Source organism: Mus caroli, chromosome 13, assembly GCF_900094665.2.
Source record: "Mus caroli chromosome 13, CAROLI_EIJ_v1.1, whole genome shotgun sequence".
Lineage (NCBI taxonomy): Eukaryota > Metazoa > Chordata > Mammalia > Rodentia > Muridae > Mus > Mus caroli.
The window spans coordinates 98,516,034-98,539,288 of NC_034582.1; the positions used below are offsets into that span (position 1 = coordinate 98,516,034).

General features: G+C 39.8%; 1 protein-coding gene across 2 annotated transcripts in view; it reads right to left on the bottom strand.

Moving 5' to 3' along the window:
* Rgs7bp (regulator of G protein signaling 7 binding protein) overlaps nucleotides 1–23,255 on the bottom strand; it is a 105,052-nt gene that overhangs the window by 32,611 nt on the left and 49,186 nt on the right. For both annotated transcript variants that reach the window (XM_021180916.2, XM_029468534.1), the window contains exon 3: nucleotides 4,406–4,536. In XM_021180916.2, the coding sequence (XP_021036575.1) occupies nucleotides 4,406–4,536 (131 nt within the window). The remainder of the gene's footprint in view (nucleotides 1–4,405; nucleotides 4,537–23,255) is intronic.

Consider the following 23,255-nt stretch of genomic DNA (forward strand, 5'->3'; position numbering starts at 1 on the left):
CCTGGCACTCACTTTGTAGACCAGGCTGGCCTCGAACTCAGAAATCCGCCTGCCTCTGCCTCCCGAGTGCTGGGATTAAAGGTGTGCGCCACCACGCCCAGCTCAAAATGCTTTTTTTAATGGAATCATTCCATCCCTTATTTAAATGCTGGAAGTATTTTATATTACACTCAAAAAATTTCCAAGAAACTTCTCAAATACATACTTTCATGAATATGTTTCCAGTGTTGCAATTTCTCTGGTTTAATGACATTTTTTCTTAGTTCCTAGTGACTTATCTTCAACATAGGATTTATCCAAACATATTTCTATTTTTTAAAAAAAGAATAACTGGGAATTTCTCATAAGAAGAGAATACTTCCTATAATTGCCTTAACTCTACTGGTATCAAGACAGTGCTAGCCCTTGCATGTGTGAACACGAGAGGCTTTTTAGGAAAGTGAGAACACTATGTATGTGTCATGTGAGGAAGAATGTATATCCTTCCACAAGGAGTAAACATGCATAGGCTGCTGACTACAGATGTTATCAAATCTGTATTTTATTTTTTTTATCTTTGGGTTTCTTTGTGTATGTAGCCTTAGCCTGAAACTTGCTCTGTAGACCAGGCTGGCCTAGAACTCAAAGAGATCAGCCTGCCTCTGCCTTCTGAGTGCTGGGATTAAAGGCGTGCACCACCACCACCACACCACCACCACCACCACCATCTATCCAGCCTACTCTGTATTTTAAAAGGATTAAACTCTAAGTAATAATGACTTTAGAACAATCAGAAGTCCAAGAGGAGATTTACCCTTAAATATATATATATATATATATATATATATATATATATATAAATTAAAGACACTATCTAGTGTTCTCTTTTTAGGAGTCATGCATAGACAGGCATTAGAACAGAAGATGTGGGTTTCTTTGCTTGTTTGTTTCCTATTTTCTTTCTGGGTCTAGTTTATTTTAAAAATGATGATTTCCAGCTCCATCATTTTTGTCTTCAAACAACATGACTTCATTCTTTATGACTGATCAATACATTATTGTCCATGTGTGCACCATTTCCATTATCCATTCATTGATTGATGGACACCTAAGCTGATTCTACATTCTGGTTATTCTGATCAGCATGATGGAATCTCATTGCAGTCTTAGCTTGCATTTTCTTGATTGCTTGTGATATTGAACAATTTTTCATATAGTATCCCCCCTCAAGGCCTTGCTGTGTAGACAGGATGGCCTTGACCTTGTTGTAACCTTCTGCTTCTGCCTCCTAAACATTTATGCCATTATTTGTTTTGTTTTGTTTGAGAATTTCTCATATGTGTTCCCTTCCTACCAATTCCCCCTCTATTCTTGACCACAACCTTTCCCTTACAGTCTCGTGTGATCTTCTATTAAGGCCCATGAAGTCCACCTCATGCTGCCAGAATGTTCCTGGACATAGTACAATCTGCTGGAACATGAGTGGCCTCTCGGAGGCCACAGGCTTTCCTAGCAGTCACCAATTGTCAATAACTCTTCACCTAGGGTTAGAATTCATGAGCCCTTTCTCCATTCATTCAGGGACTTGGGCTGACTTGATAGTGTGCGGGTCTTATGCATACAGTCACAGCCATTGTGAGTTGGTTCACTACTTCCATTGAATGGGTTCTGGAAAGCTAACTCAGGTAGACAGGTTTGGTAGGGATACACTGTTCTCTATTCATTGAACTATCCTGCTGCTAGTCCCTACCTGTAAATTTTAAAACAAGCTTGTTTACATTCACAGATAACCTTGCTGAGGGTTTGATAGAAATTTCATTGGCTGTAGGGATCAATTTTGGTGTTCTTTGATTTCTTCCATTTTACAATTTCAGCCACAGATCCTGGTTAAGATTTTAGATGCAGTAAATGTACAAAAAACACAATTAATGATAAACAATTGCACCACATTTGAAATTTTGGTGTCTATGTGTTCATGGCTACTGTATAGAAAGACTGCTTTTGAAGGCTAACTTTGTATTCTTTGACCCTGCTGAACACAGTCATTATTCTTAGGAGTGTTTTTGTGAACTCCTTGGGACTTAGGGGATATTCTTTTTTTCTTAGCAGCATGATGACTGTAGGTGCTAGAAGTTTTAGTGTTGTCTTAAATAAGAATGGCGAGCGGCTGTTGCTTGTAACCTCAGCACTGTAGAGACCAAGGTAAAAGGATTGCTATGAGTTCAATGCCAGCTCAAGCTACCATTCATTCATTCATTTGTAGTTCTCTGAATAGAACCTAAGGTCTAGGCAAGAGCTCTTCAACTACTGGGCTGGGCTATACTCCCAGTCTTTCTTTCCTTCTCTCTCTCTCTCTCTCTCTCTCTCTCTCTCTCTCTCTCTCTCTCTCTCTCTCATTTAATTAATTAATTAATTAATATTTAAAAATGAAAAGTCATAAAGAGAAGCTACACAGACTGACAATAGACAGGAGGTGAGGAAGAGGCCTGGGTTACATGATAGCCTACTTAAAAAGAAAATTCAATTATGAAAGGAAAAAAAACCAAGGGCTGCAAACAGGAGTGGGAGCCAATACAAGTGTAATCATGGCAGATCTGGAAAACAAGACCATCTAAAACCCAGCTGTGGTGGTTTGGGTAAGAATGGTCCCAATAGGCTCATATATTTGAGTGTGTTGTCATGTGGGAGTATTACTATTTGAAAGGATTAGGAGGTGTGGCCTTTTGGAGGAAGTGTGTCAACTGGGGGAGGACTTGGAGGTTTTAAAAGTCCATGCCAGAACGAGGGCCTCTTTCTCGCTCTCCTCTACAGATCAGGATGTAAACCTCAACTTCTCCAGTACCCTGCCTGTTATGTCTACTGCCATGCTCCCTGTCATGATGCTAATGGTGAAACTTGTAAAACTGAAAGCAAGGTCACAATGATATGCTTTTTTTATGAGAGTTGCTTTGGCCACGGTATCTCCTCACAGCAGTAGAACAATGACTACGACACCAACCTACCCAAACAGTGCAAAGAATGAATCCATGGCTCTGCGTGTGTATGTAGCCTGCTTTTTTACCATGTGTCTGAGTACTTAATTCTTTGATAAGGCATCAGGAATGTCATGAGGCTGATTTGTCCAAATGTACCCTCTGTTACTAACCATAGAAATGAAGATGTTAATCCCTGAAAGATCAGTCTTTAGAAAGACGAAGGAAAAAGAAATAATACTCATGCATTGAGAAACTCCAATCCTGTCTTGAGAACATTGCAGAAAAACTCCTGTTTTTAGTTCTGTTGTATGCATATGTACACATATGTGCATATGCAAAATTTAATTTTCACCACTAAATTATCACACCATTTTGTTGTCATCAATACTCATCTGACTTCAAATCTGTAACTGCTTCATTGACTGAGGTTTTCCCCAGGAAGCTTACTGAATTTCCTTATCTTCAAATTGAAATCATTGGCACAGATCATTTCCTGTCTCTTCTCAGTTCCCATTTTCCTGACTCAAAAGTATAGAAAGTTTACACGCAGGGGGTGTCCAAGGAATTCTTCTTTGATTGATAAGTCAAATTCGTTAGCAATGGAAGCCAGGCAGCCTTGGACTCTACTTCCTCCTATGGTGTTATATAGAGACAGGTTGGATGGAATGGAATTCAGTCCATGAACAGGCCTTAGGTGCTTAAGCCATCCAGTGCAATTCCAGCCCTCCATGACTCAAGAAAGAAGGGGTTCCTGTTAGAATGAACCCTGAGTCTTTTGTTTTATAATTGGAAGAACTTTCCCTTCTGTTATGAGTCCAAATGGTGTATGTCGACGATGACCAGGGCTGTGGTAGTCAGTTTGCTGACGTGGGGGAAGGAAACTTGAAAGGACACTCAATACCTCAAAGAGATCCCCACTTTGAATGAGAATCCTATGTATGATCAAGCCATGGGGAAGCTGAAGCTGCCAGATACTTCCATTGCTGAAGTCACTCTATTCCATTTATAGTTTAAGGCAGACAGTGCGATTCACCACACTGCTCACGCCTCCCTATAATCCATTGAGTTCCCTCCTGTTTGGAAGTCGCTGGGACACAGTCTGCAATTTACCTCCTTACAATATTTCATTTAGAGAAACTGGGCTCTTGGAGAACAGTTACTACTCTACCCAGATCTTTGCATATCTTTGCAGCCTTTGTAGATTGCAGTGAAAGTCACATTCACAAGGCAGTGAAATGATCCATGGGAGGACAATTTCTACCACGGTTTCAATCCTTATGCTTTGAGAAAGCAGTGATGTGGGCTTTTAAAAAAAATTTATTTATCAATTCACATATCCTGCCTTTTTGAAGATTTAAACTCTCCTTCTGCTTGTGTGCCTGGGCCTGTACTTGGCACAAGGTCAGCTTTGCTTACTCTTTCTCTGTTTCTGGCATCCTATCGGTGTGTACCTTTTCGATGAAACTGAAGAGATCCCAGCAGACAAATGGACTTCAGCATCTCTGTTGTGTACATCTCTAGGCAACACTGCAGCTGGATGTAAAGCCGGCAGATTTCGGGATGGATCTCACCATCTTCCGGGCTGCAGTAGAACGAAAGAGAAAAAGCTGTGGACAGTCTCAGGATTCAGTTGTCAGCCATTTGTCTCAGAGAAAATGCTCAATAAAAAATCCCTTAAAGCCTGGAGTCTGAAACACAGGGTTTCATGCTTTCAAGCAAGTATCCAACCACCCTGATGGTTCTTATGTAAGTGTCCTGAGTAACAGCTCCTCACCCTCCCTGCCTTGGCAGCGGCTTCTGCTGGGAGCTTAGAATCATAAACGCTTGAAGTAATTGAGAATATCAGACATTTTCAATTTAGCCGTAGGAAGAAATTTCTAAAATACACTTAAAGCATAATAATCTCCTAGCTTCAAAGAGGGATCGAAAACCCCTGTTTCTAGACAGACTAACATGGTCTATTCAATTAACATTTAGAAGACATCTTTAATATCAGGGGCCCAGCCAATTTTCAAATTGTTTTTTTTAATCGAGGTTTTCGTTTTAATCTGAGATATATTATTTTATTGTTTGCTGTGTCTAATTTATGAAAACCCAATTTCTTTAATGACAAAAATAAATATTTTATGAATAAAGAGAAAAGTAATAAGGTTACATTAGCTATGCTGGGCAATCTAAGGCTACATGAATTTATGTTTGAAATTATAAACTAAAGCCTGGAGTTTTTCTTTTTAAAGTTCATATGTAACTATGATAAAATCATGGAGTGACCATTTTTGGTTTTTAAAGGAGAGAATTCATATGTGGATAAAATACAAGTATTTCCTATTCAACCAGAATGGCATGTTTTGGATGATATAAACTGAAAGCATTAAGTTTACAGATCGATTTGTGGTTAAAAAAGCCTAAAGGTGAACCCTGTTAATTCCCAATGAGTTATCTTTATTTCTGTCTTTGCTCATTTAAAATGGAATGAAATCTAATTAAATACTGTAGCATTTAGGCTCGATTTCTCTGTAAAGTGGGCCAGTGGCAAACTTAAAGGGTAATTACCAGGTTAAAAAAATAGTCACTTTGTTTTTAAGTTTTGTTTTTTTTTTAAATCTTGAGCTCCAAGAACTTGACAGTGAAAATTAGTTTTCATTTTCAATACTGTCTCACCAGCGAACAAGAGTTTATCTAACCATATGGCTTATATAACTCAGAAAAATGCAAAAATCTCAGCCTCCATACCGTGACGCCTGCACAGTTATCCTGGGTCTTTCAGGGTCAGATAGAACAAACTGTGTCCCAGAACTGCTGTGCAAAATTCGGCTTTTTCTGGAAGTTAAAAACACCATCTCGCTTCTGTTTAATCTGCCTTACATGGAGTCAGCCTTGGACCAGTGTCTGAAGCAAGTGAACTCCCACAAAACCCTCAGACATCTTCCACCTTCAAGTGACCAGAGGTTTCCCCCACCCCACACCACCCCACTACATCTAAACACATACCCCCTCACACCACACACACTCACACACACACACACACACACACACACACACACACACACTTTTACATCGCCTTTAGTCGTTAGAAATTTCTCTGTGTCCCATTTCTTAATGGTGCTGCCACAGTCTGAAGAAATACCTCAATTAAACATTCCCCAAATAAAAGAAAAATGTGATCCTGGTGTGGTATCTATCGTATTCTAAAGGCAAGGCAGAAGGAGAACATTCAAAGGCAAATAGATATATTTTTTATCTTGTTTAACCATCTCAATGACATCTGCCTATTTTTATCTATTTATGACTGTGTTCATGGTGGCTCATATGCAGATAAAAAAAACAGGAAAAAAACCAAACCTTACGGTAATTCTGTCACATGCTGTGCATATTTATGACAGAGACAACTGGGCAACACAGTGTCACTCCAAGCCACAGGGTCTTCTTATATTTAAAGGAGCAAAAATGTGCCCAGGGGGGTTGTTTCCAGAAACACTATCATATCACATATCTTTTGAACCAGCACATTTTATTATTTTGCAACTAGAAAGAAAACCGACATGTTATCATCTGAAGAAAGGCAATTCAGAACAGAGAGCAGGATGTTTAAATCAAATTGTTTCCAAGGGGATCGTCTGACAGTATCTCAAGTTCATGAAGGCTTTCTAGAAACTGGGATCATTTTATGCCCTTCACAAATATTATGGGAAAGAGTTGAGCAAGTCAGGCAGAAAAACAATACCACTTGATAAAATTAACCTTTGCTAAAACTTCACTATGAATTTCTGATTTAAAAAGCATAGAAATCCTCATAATTTATCCTTGCACATCTCAGAGAATGTCCTACAAAGCAGTAGAAAAGTGAAGGCCCCGTTGTGTTGCTATTCTGCAGTGCCTAGAGCAGAGTGCATTAGGCTCTGCGTGTGAGCCATCTATTTCTTTCATTTCAGTGCCCTTAAGCATATGGCTATTGCTCTTCCTGAAAATGCACAAGAAGACAAATTATCCAGTGGTTACAATGAGACTAGTATTGCAAACAGTAAATTAAATACAGGATCAGCCACTAAACAGGCTTCCATAGCCCAGGTTGGCCTCAGACTCTCTGTCGCTAAAGCTGGCCTTGAACTCTGTACCCTTCTGCTTCTGCCTCCCTGGTGCAGGCATGACAGGCAAGCACCGGACCATCTCATTTCACGAGAAGCATGAAAGGCACTTAGGTTGTTTTCATAACGAACAAAAGTTGAATTACGGAATATGGCGGGGAATAAAATAAATAAATAAAAATAAACATACACCAACAAAAGAAAGCAAAAGCTTAAACAACAACAACAACAAAAAGCAACTCATATGCTTGAAAATTCTTAAGGCTGAATGACAAGACCTAAGGAAACATATAAAACATTAATATAAAATGGGACCTGTGGACTCCCATGAGTTACCTTGGTTGTAACTTTCCTCATATTACTCTTGCTCGCTCCAAATGACTCACTTCCTGAAATCAAACTTTCGGTCACGAGAGTCACCCCTCTGGTGATGCTCACATAATTCATCCAAAGAAACTTTATGAGTTAATGAATATACTGTAATTTTTTTTCCATACTGAGTTTAAGCCAAGAGACAAACTGACAATTTTGATTAATTGGAAGGCATCAATGTTATAGATTAAAAAAATCCCTAATAATTAGTTCCAACAAAATATCAAGAAGTCCAATTTTGGAGCTCAAGTTATACCCAGAACCATTTAAAAATAAATACCAGATTATAACTCTGCTTTCAATCAACTCCTGAGTTCACTGAAGGAAGCTTGAGTGTTCCATTCACATGAGTACTTGAAAGCAGATACCACTCAAGGCATCTTTTGAAAATGGAAACTCTCCACTGTGAAGGCCCTTGCCTTATAAATAAAAGTAACATGATGGCAACCTCCTGGAATGGCTAAAATGAAAAACATTCTGATAACCCCAAAGGTAGTGAGCAACAGCAAGGCAACAGAGACTCTGGTGTATTGTTAGTAGGAGTCAAAATGGCCCAAGTCCTTTGGAGAAAACCCTGACAATTTCTTATAAAACTAAATACACATTTATTCCATAACCTGGCAGTTCTATTCCTAAGTATTTGCCCAAGACTCATGAAAACATCCACAAACAAATCCATACAAGAATGCTTGTAGGATTTATTTGGAAGAACTCCAAACTGGAAATAGCCCAATTGTCTATCATGAGGAAAACAGTAAAAGAATATAGTATATAATATTTATAAAAGATATCATTATACGCGGCAATGAAAATTAGCTAACCCCTTGTCTTCAAAACATGAGTGTATCTTAGAAATAATATCTCGACAGAGAATCCTTACAGTAAAAAGGAAAATAAGTCTCTATTCACCTGAAGATGTAAAGTAAGAGGTAATGACATCATCCTAAAATGATGGAGGAAGGCCGGAGAAGGATCAGCAGCCCAGAGCAGGCTGAGACTCCACACCTCTAGTGTGAGAGAGATGATGTTCACATTCGACACAACCCTCTGAACGGCACACTTAATATTAGTGTATTCACTATATGCAGTCTTTACTTTCACACTGACCTGGGTAGCTCCCCAAATTCACGTTGACTTATTTAGAAGTAAAGTTGTCTGATGCTTGCAATTTCAGAAAAGCTGTATGAATTGTTAGCTGGCCAGAGGGGTGAACAGGCAGCTAGGTGTGCAATAAAGCAGTAGATACAGAATAAGATGTTAGTTGTGGGCTTTAGCTGGTGGGTGGGCACTTACTTTCCCTGTGCCCAAATAGTTACATGGTGTAAGTGAGATCAAACAACTGCGATGATCACATCTGTTGAGGTTAAGCTCAGGAGTTATGCTGGGCATTTGGGTGAGGATACATCTCAGCCCTAAATTTATCTGCTTTTTTCTTGCTGAAGTTACCAGACTTTGGTGCTTTCTGCAATCGCTAACAACTTGTGAAAAGTGAGCGAAATGTGTGTTGCCTTGGTAGCATGTCCCTCATATAATGATTTGCTCCCTGTTGTAAAGGCACAAGGGCAAACACAGGAGAGAGTTGGAGTCAGAAAACAGGTGGACGTATACCTCTGCTGTGTAGAATTTTGATCTTAGGAAGACCACGTTAATTTCTCTGAGATGGGTATCTTCACTGTGAAGCAGAGGAGTGACTGTGGAAAGCAACTCAAGGTCACTGCAAGGACCCATTGAGACCACGAGTGGGAAAACAAGTGAAGAATGAACGGTTGTCAGAAGCCGGCTGCAATCCATCTTACACCAAGGTTATGCTTACTTAACTGTACTCCTTAGTCTGTCCTCGAATAGTTTCTGTGTTCATGCAGATCCCATCCTAGGCTTTGGCTAAGGAAACGTGCCATTCGACTGAGGAGCCGTGGGGTGAGAAGGTGACCCACTGACAATCACTCAGCATGTCACAGATTTTAGTGAGGACAGATAAACACTTGGGTATCACCTGGCACAGACTGGAAGCAGAACTTCCATCAGAGCAAAGACAGCCTTTTGGAATTGCTTCTGCTTTTGATTATTAAGCCAAATAGCAGAGAACGTCTTAGGAAACTGAGTGGGAAAAGAGGAGGGGATGGGACTTTGTTTTATTTCCCAAATAGTGAGAAGACAGAATAAATGACTTAACTAAGGAGAGTGCTCTTCAGGGTGTCTCTCCAACATCCGCTTCAAGGATATGCCTTAATTTTAAACCAACTCTAACCCTAACCATCACATAGCTTAGTGATGGCTATTTCCCAAGTCTATATCATCAAAAGCTAGATAGTGAAATCACAAGAGATCAGTGTATGATCCAGTAATTATTTTAGGTTTCAAATTCTTGAAGGTAATTACAGAGTCTATCCAAGGTCACAAACACAGACTAGAAGCCAGATACCTATCCAATGACCGCATCACCTTATACACAATAGCGGTCTCCATAGAAGAGAGAAAGCCATTTACTCAGGAGGCCAGAAACAAGGCAATTCCCCACAGCAGACGGTCTGTCTCCCTTCTGCTCACAAGCTTCCTCCCGAGAATTCTTATGAACCCGTGTGTTAGGTGGAAACCTGTATTTTCCTCATGGAGTCTTTGCAAGTTTGGTGCCCCCAGGAGCTTTTGCAAAAGCAATCGAAGCATCTCCTCTCCCTTCACAGCATGTTATTACATGGGGACATATGGCTGGCTCTCTGACTTCCTCCGCAGTGAGCTGAGCCTGGATCAAGCTCTGCCCTGAAGTGATTAAAGTCAGTCATAAATGAGACTTGACTTTTAAAGGCAAGAGAGAACTTGCAGTGCAATCGCGTTATCGTCTTGGAGCAACTTGGGATCCTTTATGTAAAACACCGGGGCTCTGAGGGGAGGCACCCTGTGTAACTTCAGTCCCACCCTGCCTTCTTGTTGATTTTTGCCTCTCTTTTTGCCAGAATTTTGGCTGTTTCTTTGTGATATTTTGGAGAACTCATAAGGAATTAACGAGTAGCATCACCAAGTGTTTTGCTCATTTTTTCCATCTTAAAAGTGAAAGCTGTATTTAAAACAAGTAGCCATTACATTTTGATATTATAATACCTATGTTGAAATAAAATTAAAATATTACTATTGAACTGTATCTTGTCTCTTACTTACCATAAATTCTACCTTCATGGTAAAAACGAGAGAGTTGGGAAGTAGTGGTTCTCAGCCTTCCCAGTGCTGCAACCCTTTACACGTTACACGTTCCTCATGTTGTGGTGGCTCCCCAACCATAAAATTATTTCATTGCTACTTCACAACCGTGATTGTGCTATTGTTGTGAATTGTAATGTAAATATAGAATACACAGGATATCTGATATGTGACTCGAGGGGTCTCGACTCACTCGTTGAGAAACCACTGCTATCATGCTTCTGCTGGGCCCTCTGGGGATTTCTCCAGACCTGAGAGGTGGGGGGAGTTCACTGGCTGCACACCCCAGCTTCTGGATCTTGTTACAGGAACGTCTGTCCTGAAACTCAGGCTTACAGGCCAGGATACTCTGACGTTCACAAGACATTCTTTAGTCCTCAAAATAAAATGTGTTCCTTATTTTGTGTTGGCTGCTTTCCCTTCCCTATACCCTTTTTGGCTTGGGAGTTTCTTGGCCTCTCCATTTCCCCCTCTTATTTTCTTAGCATTTTCCCCTTTATGGTCTCTGGCAAGGAATTATATGGAGTCTGAAAATAGCTCTGTAGATCCTGGTCTTGCTAGGTCTTATAATTCTTACAGTTAGCAGATGCTTGTGACTGAGGGAATCTGATTTTGTGTTCTTAAGACTCTGTTGGAGTGGATATAGCACTGTAGATTACATGAGGAGAATGCAGCTCTTTCTCACTGAATATAGAATATAAAACCATAAATCCATATAAATAGCCAGAATTGATTTATTTTTTAAACATACACATATACTTATAAAATGTATATATAAATGTATGTACATATAAAGATATGTATATAAATGTGTATACTTATATACTTATCTAACTATAAAATATATATTTATAGAACTTCCTAAATATGTGTATACATTCACATATAGATAGGTATATACGTATATATATTTTAAGTTTATATATACATATTGATATAAATGCACATATTTTATGTTTAAATATGATTTCTTACAGTTAGGGTAGTTTTAAAGATATATACTTATGTGTTTAAATGTTGTCTTAAAAACATTTTTAAGTTAATGGGGCATTATATAGTTCCACATTATAATCCACAAAATATTATTGGATATGAAATCAAGATCTTCAACTCAGAGGCTGACTGTTTTCTCTTGATTTCAACGATACCAATATTCATCATTCTGTGTATTTCTCTGGAAAGAGTCACACTTATTAAATGGCATTATATCCAAAGTCTGGGCCCGTCTTTGCAGCGTACAATTAACTTCTACCTCAATCCACTGGGCTTTTGGAGCTAGGTATATTAGACTGTGGAGGTTTGTCTAAACAGTATGTAGGCTTCTAAGCTGGTGCTTAGTAGAGCTATGGAGCTCATTAACATTGTTCAAAACAGTGAGAAGTTCTCATGAACTCTGATACCTAGTCTGTTAATGCTACAGAGAGCTTTAGAAAAAAAAACCACAATAAACGATTTCCCATCTTAATCAATTGTGAAGTCACAAAATGGCAATCAACACTTTCATAATTAATTGTGTATCATCATGGAAGAACTAATTATCACATCTTTTTGGTTGTCTGTTCTAGTGGCCTTGTTACCTGTGAGAGATTTTACCTAGAGTGCTGGTCAGAAAGTGTGAAGAGCATTAAGAATCCACAACACATACCACATAAAGATTGAAGTATCATTTTCTAGACTCACTAAAGGATGAAATCAGAAGAGCCCATCCTAAAGGGCTTCGGATGAGCATAGAGAAGAGGAATCTGCTTTCCCCATTTAGTGATAGCAGCCCATACTTACGGCTTCTATTCTGTGCCAGAGTTCTTGCATTAATTTCTATAAAGAATGTGGAGAAAACTCAGTGAGGGCTTTTTGTTTTGTTTTGTTTTGTATTTTTTTTTAATTTTATTTTTACAGCCTCCCTCTTCTGCTTCACCTTCTACCCGGCACTGAGACATCTTTAAGAATCATACTCGGTAAGTTTCTGTGCTGACAGGTCAGTGAGGTGGCTCAGTGGTTCAATGTTCTTGCTGCCAAACCTGATAACCTGAGTTCCATCCCAGGGACCTACACAGTGGAAGAAGACAACAGACTCCCACAAATTGTCCTCTGACCTCTGCACACACTCCCCTCACCCAATATCACACATGCACACAATAAATAAATGCAATGAAATACTCTGTGGTATCACTGTGTCTTCCATGAGGCATGCGATGTTAACTTACTTTTTTTGCATAACTGTCAAAAGGTGACATTTTATGCCCAATATGGAAATATGCATTTCTGGATAGATGTGAGAGCTATTTGGTACAACAATGTAAATTCCCTAAGCAAATACAAGATGCTAGTGTCTGTATACATGGAAAATATATTCCACCATGAGCTTCTTCATTGGATTATAAAGGCCCTGGAGCTTACCTCAAGGGTCTGTAATCCAGAGCACTTACTAGAGTGTCTGCTACACCACAGATTTCAAAGAAACATTTCTCAGGTGGCGTACAAAGGTAGTGGCTAGGTGCAGTAAGGAGTCACATGTCAGTCTGATGCTATCACCTACTCAATTCTATCATTATGGATTTTTTTTTTATTGTGTACTCATCTTCTTCTTTTAAAAAAAGGAATTTGTATGTGACTTGTTTTAAAGAATGGTCTAGCATTCATAAAGCTCAGGTTAGATCCCTTGCCCTAAGTATATATACACACACACAAATTCCATTTTCATAAGGGGAAGATAAAAAGATGATTTTTTTCCACCAGTTCCAGAGTTTTCTGAGGTTTGGCGTTCCTTATCTACCACACTGGGATAACCATGCCTACTTGGGAGTATGGCAAATGGGAGAATGTTTGGAGGGCTCAGCAGACAATCAAATCCCAGTAACACACTGGTGAAAATTCCAAAACGGAGTGGATCTAGGTGCTTGTCTGTCATTCTTCTAAGGATTCGATGCAGAGACTATGCAGTCTGTAATGTTCCAGACTGGCTGGAACAAACATTGCTTTGTTTGTCCGGCCCTGCTCGACTTCCTGTTTCCGAATCCACATTAGACACTCAGCTGGTGTAGACAACCATTAGGTAGAAGCATACTTTGAAGTTGATGTTTCTTCTTCATCTTTTTTTTTTTTCAAGGCTAACAATGTTAGGTGGCAGCAAAGAGCTACAGCTAACATCAGCTCCAAGATCGAGAGGGTAGATGAGAAACGGTTTACAGTGTGCTGTGTGTGTTGCTAGGGCAGCTTGTTCGGGTGAGCTGTGCCAAGGGCATTTGCTCTTCATAACTTTTCAATTTATGGTGGGTTTATAAAGATGTATCCCCATTGCAAGTTGACAGCCATCTGTGAGAAACAGGCTTCCAGAAGAGCTCAATACATAGAAATAGTGCAGTCAAATTTCCTAGATAAAACATCTTTCCTTGATATGAAATAAAATTGGAGATCTAGAAATGGTAATTATTTAAGGATGTATAAAAATTTCACAACAATCTGTGCTTTCCCAATAAATTATGAATCATGCCGAAGTAATTGTTTAAAAGCTTCAAAGGCTCTTGAGCTAAATCGTGAATCTGAATAGTGAAATAAGCCATATAACTGAGGGACAGCCAAGGAAAACCCTATCTATGTCTAAGAAGAAAAAGAAACAATGTTTATCAGTGAATGAAGAAGTACCTACTTTAAAGAAAAACAAATAAAGGTCTTTGAAGCTGAATGCCTGTCTTCAGCAGCTCTGTAAATAGCGCTAAGGGAGATACACCCATGATGGCTACAAACTGGCTGTTCCATTGCAGTGCTTTGGGGCCAGAACTGCACAACAGCCTGATGCCATTCCTCAGCCTCTCACTTTAAACTGACCTTTACAACTTCATCTGTTTTAATTCTCTACTTTGAAGTTGAAAGATGAGGGAATGAGCTCATTTGACTATGGTTGCTCCACCAAGACATCAGTGTGGGTGTTCTGATGCCCTTTGGGTGGGGTGCAGGGTAGAAGGCTCTTTGAGGTAGAAATGGAGATCAGACAGACACACAGTTGAAGGAGAAACAGCCCGGAATATTTGGAACCACAGACACAAGCTTGAGGCTCTGCCTGCATCAGAGTAACTAACTCCATAAAAGATACCAAGGAAACATTTCAGGCTTGTCTTTGCAATTCCAAAAATCCCACTTAGTTTCAAAGTAAACACATTTGGAAGAAAGAATGTATCGGCTTGCTAAATGTCCAGGGATAGGTCCACAGAAAAGAGGCAGAGGAGAAGAAAGGAAGGCAGGTTAACCAGCAAGCCTGTATGTGGGGCAGGGAAGTAGGCAACATTCACACAAACCACTGGACTCAAAACCCATGGAACAATAAAAAAGAGGACAATTTCAAACTTGAAAACTGTCCATCACAAATAGAATAGAAACTCTTCAAAGCAGAAGCATATTTCTAGGACATCTGTATCTTTAACAAAGCCACTGTTGAAAACCATACAGAGCTGGGTGGTCTACAAAAGTGAGTCCATGGGATCTGCATAGTGTCTTCCCAGAGGCCTCAAGGGGTAGCTGGTGAAAGAAAGTGACAGTAACTTGAATGCCAGGGAGGGATGTGGGTCTACTGTGGTCAGTCATGGCTCTTGGGGTAGAGGCAACAAAAGACAGCCTAGTTTGCAGTCTCTTCAGCAGACCCAAGTGGTCTGGAGTACTTCAAATACCTCAGCAACACCATCATACCTATTTTTTAACTTTATTGAAAAGACTCTGATGAAAAACTGTGTGGGACCTATGGGAGCATAGGCAAATCAAAATGAACAAGGGAAGAATTCCCAGAAGGCAATTCTGCCCATTAGTCTAGCTGTGCTTGCACTTGTATTACAGGGTCTCTCTTACTTAATAATGGATTCAGATTACATATGGTGGGTTTCTCATGACTCGTTTTGAAGCACTCTTAAGAGTTCATGAAAATTGTCATTACCTGAGGTCTTTTGATTTAATGATAGGGTGTTCTAGACCCTTCTCTAAGACAAATCAATTTTTGGGGGAGCATTTATAAAAGTGTGAAGTTCTTCCTTCCTTTCTTGATGCGACATCATTTTACTGACAGAAAATTTTCAGCTAACTAGCTCCACCACGGAGTTTGATGTACAATTTTCCTTTCTTTTCTAAGGATAAGATGTAGTGCTCCATAGGCATCCCTGCCAACAGTTAGCTCAAGAACAGAAATAGCTCTTCACCCAGACAGACACAGGGGCATGAGGAGGGAGCTAGCGGCAAATGTTTAGGTCAGTGTCTACAGTGGAGAAAGGCATGGCTTTTGATTTTCAGTGCATTATATGTTATGCAAGCCCATAATGTTATTAGCACTCAGCTTGAAAAACAAAACAAAAGTCAAAAGGGGGGGGGAGTTTCCCAGATGAAGGACTTGGGATAGGATTCTATTTTCTTACTTTTTGGTAATCTCTTCGTCGTTAGCAAAACACAATATAATGTTTATTTTTTTCTACCATATCATTATTAAATCCCTAAACAGTTTGGCTCAAAAGTCAGTTTTACTCCAAGTATCTCTACTTCCCCATGTAGAGTATGTGAAAAATAATATTTTCTGCTCACATGTCTGATGTAAGAGGCTCACCAGGCTAATGCACACTGTTGTGTGTTAAGAGACTGGGAGATACTACCGAAAAGATGGGGTGCTCCACTCTGCAGAAATCTCCCCAGCCTAAGCAGAGCCATGAGAAAGAGAAAAGGACACAATGATATTGGAGAGAGAAGGCTCCTTTCTTCTGTCTGGGTCCTGTTCTGCACACTGGCACACAAGTACATTGAAAGGGGGAAAGCCTTGCTGCAGCTTTTCCTCAAAGAAGGGATACAGCATAATGTTCACTTCTTACCATTCAGCTAGGAATGTGGGAATTCTCTGCACATCGAGAGCAAGATGTACTGAAGATGATTTGTGAAACGTTGCAGAAGCAACAAGCGAAACAAATACATTAAGGAAAGCATAGACATGTTGGTGGCTAGTGGACCAGTTGGGTATGTAGAGTCAGGGTTTTTCAAATGTAACAGAAACAGCATCCAACTTTTATAGTCCACATGGCCCTATCCAAAAATTTAAACCTGCACTTTTAACATACACAATAGGGTTGTTAGTCATGATATACTTTAAATTCATAAAAATAGAATTTTAGAAACGAATATGAAATATGACGTTATACCGCTTTCTACCAGATCATCTTGCCTATGTCCCTTTGAAGTCCAAAGGCTTTGGCTGGAGGCTCTCAAGCTTCTGCGTCCATTTAATCATCAGGAGGGCTTATCAAGACATACAGTGCTAGCTCATCTTCCTGGGTTTTGGGGTGCAGATTGATTATTTAATCTCTATTAAAGTCCCAGTTTATTTAGAACTCATAATTGGAGAAGCTTTGGGTTAACTTACTATAACCATACCCTTGGCAGACACATTAAACTGAAATGCAAATTGGATAGGATTAAAATTTGATGTTATAAATAAGAATTTCATGGTATTTGTGCACGTGGACATACATGTTCATTCAGATGCACATGTGTGCACATGAAAGCTAGGGGGGTCTATATTGGTTATCTTCCTCTACCACATTATACCTTACTTTTCTGAGACAGAATCTCTCACTGAGCCTGGAGCCCAATGATTCTGCTAAGCTAGCAGGCTCCAGGAATCTACCTAGCTCTGTTATTTTTAATGGTGGACTGGAGTTCCATACACCATGTACCCTTAAGCTTCAGTGTGTGTGTGTGTGTGTGTGTGTGTGTGTGTGCGCGCGCGTGCACGTGCATCTATGTTGGAGATCTAAACTCAGGCCCTCAGATTTGCATGCAACCATTTTACTACTAATGAGTCATCTCCCCAGTGGATTTTTTTAAAAATTAATATAAAATTAAAGTCATAGTAAACTTTCTGGTAGGGCAATAGTATGAGATTAATGTTCTTACACAAGAGACTTTATTTATATATACTAGAACTCAAGTGTGTCAGATCACGATGCCCGAAATATGCAAATTGCTTCCAGTATATCTCTGCCCAACCAGTTCTCTAAAAGGGCATCTTTTCATTCTAGGATAGGGATGGGGGTTGAAGTGGGGGTGGGGAGGGGATTGCTTTCATCATTTTCAATTGACAAATTGTTTTTTTAAAAAATCTGAAGTATATGCTTAATTTGTATAAATAACAAGCAACTGAAGGTGTATCGCAGTGAGACAAACAGCAGTCAACCAACAAACATGCAAACAAACAGCTCCAGAGGGAGGCTCAGGGCTTTGTGTAATTAATTACTTGGGTAGAGCTTGTTTTACCTGTTCTGGCCTCTTCCATGAGACTCTCTTTCCCTCTTCCTTCTAATTTCTCCCATCACTCTTCTTTCCTCCTGCAGCCTCTGTCATTCTGGCCTGTTCTTTTAATTTCCTACTTATCAATGTTAGGATATCAGTCTCCAAAACAACATGGCAGTTATTTATGGTTAGAAGGGGACTACAGAGGATCAGAAGGTACCAGGCATCCAAGAGGAAGAAGCAGTGATGTTGGCATGCAGTGGTGAAGTAGGTATATAAAGCAGAGGACCATAGAGATCCAATGCATCACAGAGACTCTTCAAGCTTGTTCCATTCAGCAGAGGATGCTGTGAACATGCAAGAGTGTTCCAAGTGAACACAGGGAGAGAAAAATGATTTCAGATGTCATCTGGGGCACACATTACAGAAATCTTAGAAGTAGATCCAAATCCACACCTCAACTCAAAGTTAAGCAGATGGAGGACTATAGGAGGCTCCAGGATCACAGTGATACGACATCCCACATGACAAGCACTGCTGAGAAGCCAAGAGTTTCTTGGCAGATGATTGCAAGCCCCCTGAAGACTGTGCACTCAGATAGCAAGTCTTATGTGGTTTGCACTTGCAGCTTTTACTGGGGGAAGCTTTCATCCTAATTAAAAAAAAAGTCTTTTTTTTTTAAAGTTTTGCTTTCGTTTGTTGTCCTTGAACGCATGTCAAAATCATAGTAATATGAACTGACACTGTGATGTCAATCAAAGAAAAATGCAGCTAGATCCACTTGACAAATGAGTATAGGTAACTCGAAGAGCTGTGGTGGCAAGATGACTGGAAAGTGTCAGCATCCTTGGCAAGGGCAAGAGCCACAAAAACAGAGGCAATCTGCCTCCTGCTTGAAACAAATCATTTTCAGGGGTGTTCATTTGGAAGCAACTGGGAATGGCAGAGGGCACACAAAGGCACATTCTGGCTCATACTACAAAAATCCCAGAGATTCACATAGCCGGTGTGCCCACAGCTGACAGAAATGCTAAGGATTTCAGACTCCAGTGTCAGCTGCAGCTTGCAGTTTCCTTGAAAAGGTGTAAAGATAGCTGCTGTCTGTTTTGTTGTTGTTGTTGTTCTTGTTGTTGTTGTTGTTTTTTCAAGGTAAAACTCCTGGCTGCATTTTCTGCACTGCTGAGAACACTTGTACCAGGGTGGAGAATCACCATTCAGCAGAGAGTAGCAGGGAATTTGGAAAAGATGATCCATGCAGGAAGTGAAAGAGACAATAGCAAGAAACCTTGCCAACAATACACAGCATTGGGAATAGATCTTCGCGAAGAAGCTTGACTACATTGTTAGCAGCAGAGGTTTGCATGTGCTGGCTACTGGCTACAGTGAAGTATCTTGCAAAATGCAGTCCATTCTAAGAATTTAGAGTTCCTATTTAATTTCTAAGTTGTGTACACTTTATGGTATATGCTTGTCTATGTGCCTGTGTGTATGTGAGCATGTGTGTGTGTTTGTAGGTGTACACATACATGTCATAATGTGTAGGTTGAAAGGACGTATTTGGAGAGTCAGGTCTCTCCTTCCACTATATGGGCCCCAGGAATTAAAGTCAGGCCACCAAGCTTGGTGACAAGTGCCTTTATCTGGTAATCAGTCACACTACTTCAGATTTCTATTTAACTTCAACACTACAATTACTCTCTCTTTCTCTCTCTCTCTCTCTCTCTCTCTCTCTCTCTCTCTCTCTCTCTCTCTCTCCCCCTCTCTTTCTCTAGTACAGTTCTACTTTTAAAGATTATCATTTCTTTTCTGGGTTGACTATTTAAGTTCAAGCATCAGTCTGGACTTAAACCACCATTTCCAAAATACAAGTAAGCAAAATATCGAGCAATGCCCACAACTTCCTTTCATCCTGTTAAGAATTACAAAACACAGTCTCTTCTGCAACTCAAACACAGTCTAATTAAACATACAAATCTTGAAGTGCTTTTTCCCCCCTTATTACTCTATTTTGCTTTTCATACACAGAAACATACAAAGATTTTTTTTAAGGTCAAGTACACAGTGTTCTACCAGAAGGGAATAACGCCAAATAAAAATAATAGTGGGGACGAAGGAAAATAAGCACTCAGTCTCCATGGAGCCAAGGGGAAGACGTAGCAGACAAAGAGTAGGAAGTTGTAGGACCATTTCCCAAGGCCCAAGTATAATTGCATTTGTTTTGACCTTTGAAGATGAGAAAATGGTATTATGGCAACATTGAAATCATTTTTAAAAGAAAAACAAATTAGTTCGGCTCCCCCTGCTAAACTATCATAATCATTCAGAATCTAAGCACATGAACATTTTCTTTCATTTAATTAAGGTCATTGTAGGCCAATTTTTTTGGAGCAGGGAGGCATAGAAATTGTTTTTGTCTTACTTCTCAGTATACCAGAATCACTTTCCATTTTAAATTATTTCAATGAGGCAATGTAGAACAAAGGTATAATCAGGAACACCACAGGATAAGAACCGTGAAATACTAGTACATTAAAAATTCTCAACCTCTAGTTGTCAGGAATATGCAAATTTAATTAAGTGCGATATATCATTTCATACCCACAGGACTAGAAGAAGATTAAGTAGTGGATCTGTAAGTGAAAATGAAGGAACGTGCCTATCATTGGGAAGCTAACTTACCACAATGGTTGGAGGCCCTGTTGAAGTCTCTAGAAGACTGAGAATAGTATATACTCAGAACATTTCAGTTCGGCTCCTCTGTCCACTCCCAGAAGCACAGTTCAGCACATTTCCACAGTAAGGGTGAAATTTTTCTTTTGTGCCCAGCAGGTTGTTAGGCACTATGATGCTCTGAACCCTCAAAATAGCTAGTGTGAGACAGGAACCAAGTTTTCTCTTTTAATTCTGTAAACTCAACTTTCAACGTCTTTAGCAGCCCATGTGTACAAACATATGAAAATACCCATTTCTCCTGTACCATATCCATTTGCCTGGTGTTTCCCTCTTCTTATTTTCCCTTTTATTTCAAACCTTCCATCTTACAGTTTTCTTTCTGAAGGTAAAATGCAGCTTTAGTTAAGATCAGTATGCCCAAGCACAGAAAAACTCAACTATTTAAAGTGACATAAAATACACACACTGGATGGAACAGGGAAAAGACAGTTTGCTTCGTTCACCAGCAACGCTCAATCGGAAGATGCTGCAAGGGTTCTTAAGCATTTACTGAGTGCCTGGTGTCTAATAAATAGGTCATTGTCATCTGACTTTTGTTCTGTCATGGTAACACTTGCGTTCAACTTCATGGCCATTGCTGCTCAGGTGTAGTCTTCTCTCTCTAGCTTTGGTAAATGCCTTAGGAATCTTTTCATGTCAGTATAATTATCTTCTTACCCTCTCTTTTAATATTTTTTTTACATTTATCTTTGTTGTATTATTAGCATTTTCTTTAGCTCCATATTCCAGTTTATTCTACTTGGCTGTGTATAATCCGCCCATTAGTCTTTAATCTTACTGATCACTTTTCTTTTTTTGCCACTCTCGAAACTTATTTGAGTCCTTTTTCAAGTATGCTTTGTATTTCTACATACACCATTTGGACTCATTTTCAACCCATCTCCTGTGTCTTTAATAATTTAAGATATGTTTCCTTTAGGTTGTTAACAAGTGATGGTATTAGCAGATGCTCTCAGAAGATTAAATCTTCCTGCTTGTCTTGTAAGGTTTCTTTTTTTTCTTTTTCTTGCCTTTGCTAGATTCTTCCCCTGTGTGTTTCAAGATTCTGTCTCTGTCTTCTTCTCACACCCCGTGCGACTTTATTTGCAGGTTGCTGAGGTGTGCTGCTTTCAGACTACGACAATTGTGATTATCTTTCCTTCTTCCCTCTGTCTGTCCATCCATCCATCCATCCGTCCATCTGTCTGTCTCTCATTTGAGTCTAGATTTTACTAAGTAGCCCAGAGAGACCTTGAATTTGTAATCCTCCCATCTCTACCTCCAACTGATGAGATGCTAGGTGTACACTTTCATATCTGGATTTATTATAGTTTCCGAGGAGGCAGAATCAAGACACACACTCTAGCTTTTGTAAACATCTTAAGAATATGCTGAACACAGAAGTGGATGCTCACAATCAGCTATTGGATTGGATCACAGGGCCCCTAATGGAGGAGCTAGAGAAAGTACCCAAGGAGCTAAAGGGATCTGCAACCCTATAGGTGGAACAACATTATGAATTAACCAGTACCCCGGAGCTCTTGACTCTAGCTGCATATGTATCAAAAGATGGCCTAGTCGGCCATCACTGGAAAGAGAGGCCCATTGGACTTGCAAACTTTATATGCCCCAGTACAGGGGAACGCCAGGGCCAAAAAGTGGGAGTGGGTGGGTAGGGGAGTGGCGGGGGGAGAATATGGGGGACTTTTGGGATAGCATAGGAAATGTAAATGAGGAAAATACGTAATAAAAAATATTTTAAAAAAAAGAATATGCTGGATCTTCTCATGTCAGTGTGAATGTCTTCTTACCCTCTCTTTTGAATTTTTGTACTTTCTATGCATTTATCTTTTTTTATGTGAGCATTTTCTTTAGATCCATCTTTCAGGGCTATGTATAATTCATCCATTAGATTTTAATTTTGGGAAGGCAGAGGCAGGTGGATTTCTGAGTTCGAGGCCAGCCTGGTCTACAAAGTGAGTTCCAGGACAGCCAGGGCTACACAGAAAAACCCTGTCCCAAAAAACAAAAAAAAACAAAAAAAGATTTTAATTTTGATGATCACTTTTTTTTTTTTGGCCACTTTTTACTCTTTCCCACCCTGTGCTTTCTTTTCACTCAGCATGTAGCACTTTAAAGGTCCTGATTTTTGAGTCAGAATCTTTTTAATATATATTTTTGGTAGTAAGAGAATTACATCATTCCCCTTGCTCCAACTACACTGCCCTAATCAGTGGATCTAGCACAGTCCTTTCAGGAGCTAGGCATCATACCACCATCCTTCTGTCCCTCCCTCCCCCTCCAGCCCCTTCTTCTCTTATCTCAGAAAGGGCCTCACCATGTAGCTCAGGCAGCCCTTGAACTCACGAAACCTCCTGTCCCACTTCCAGAGTTCTGAGGTCACAAGTGTGTGCCTCACACTTGATTCTTTTAAGTTTGGGTTTGAGGGCTATGCTTACTTTTCTACGTACTTTTTATGACTCACATTATTAGATTATTTTAATTTTCTGAAAAGAAGGCTAGTAATCTTATATCTTATTGTGTAGACTGTGTTGTAAATTGAAAAGTGAAGTGGGGGCCTGGCATGGTGGGCACACACCTTTAATCCCAGCACTTGGGAGGCAGAGGCAGAGGCAGAGGCAGAGGCAGAGGCAGAGGCAGAGGCAGAGGCAGAGGCAGAGGCAGAGGC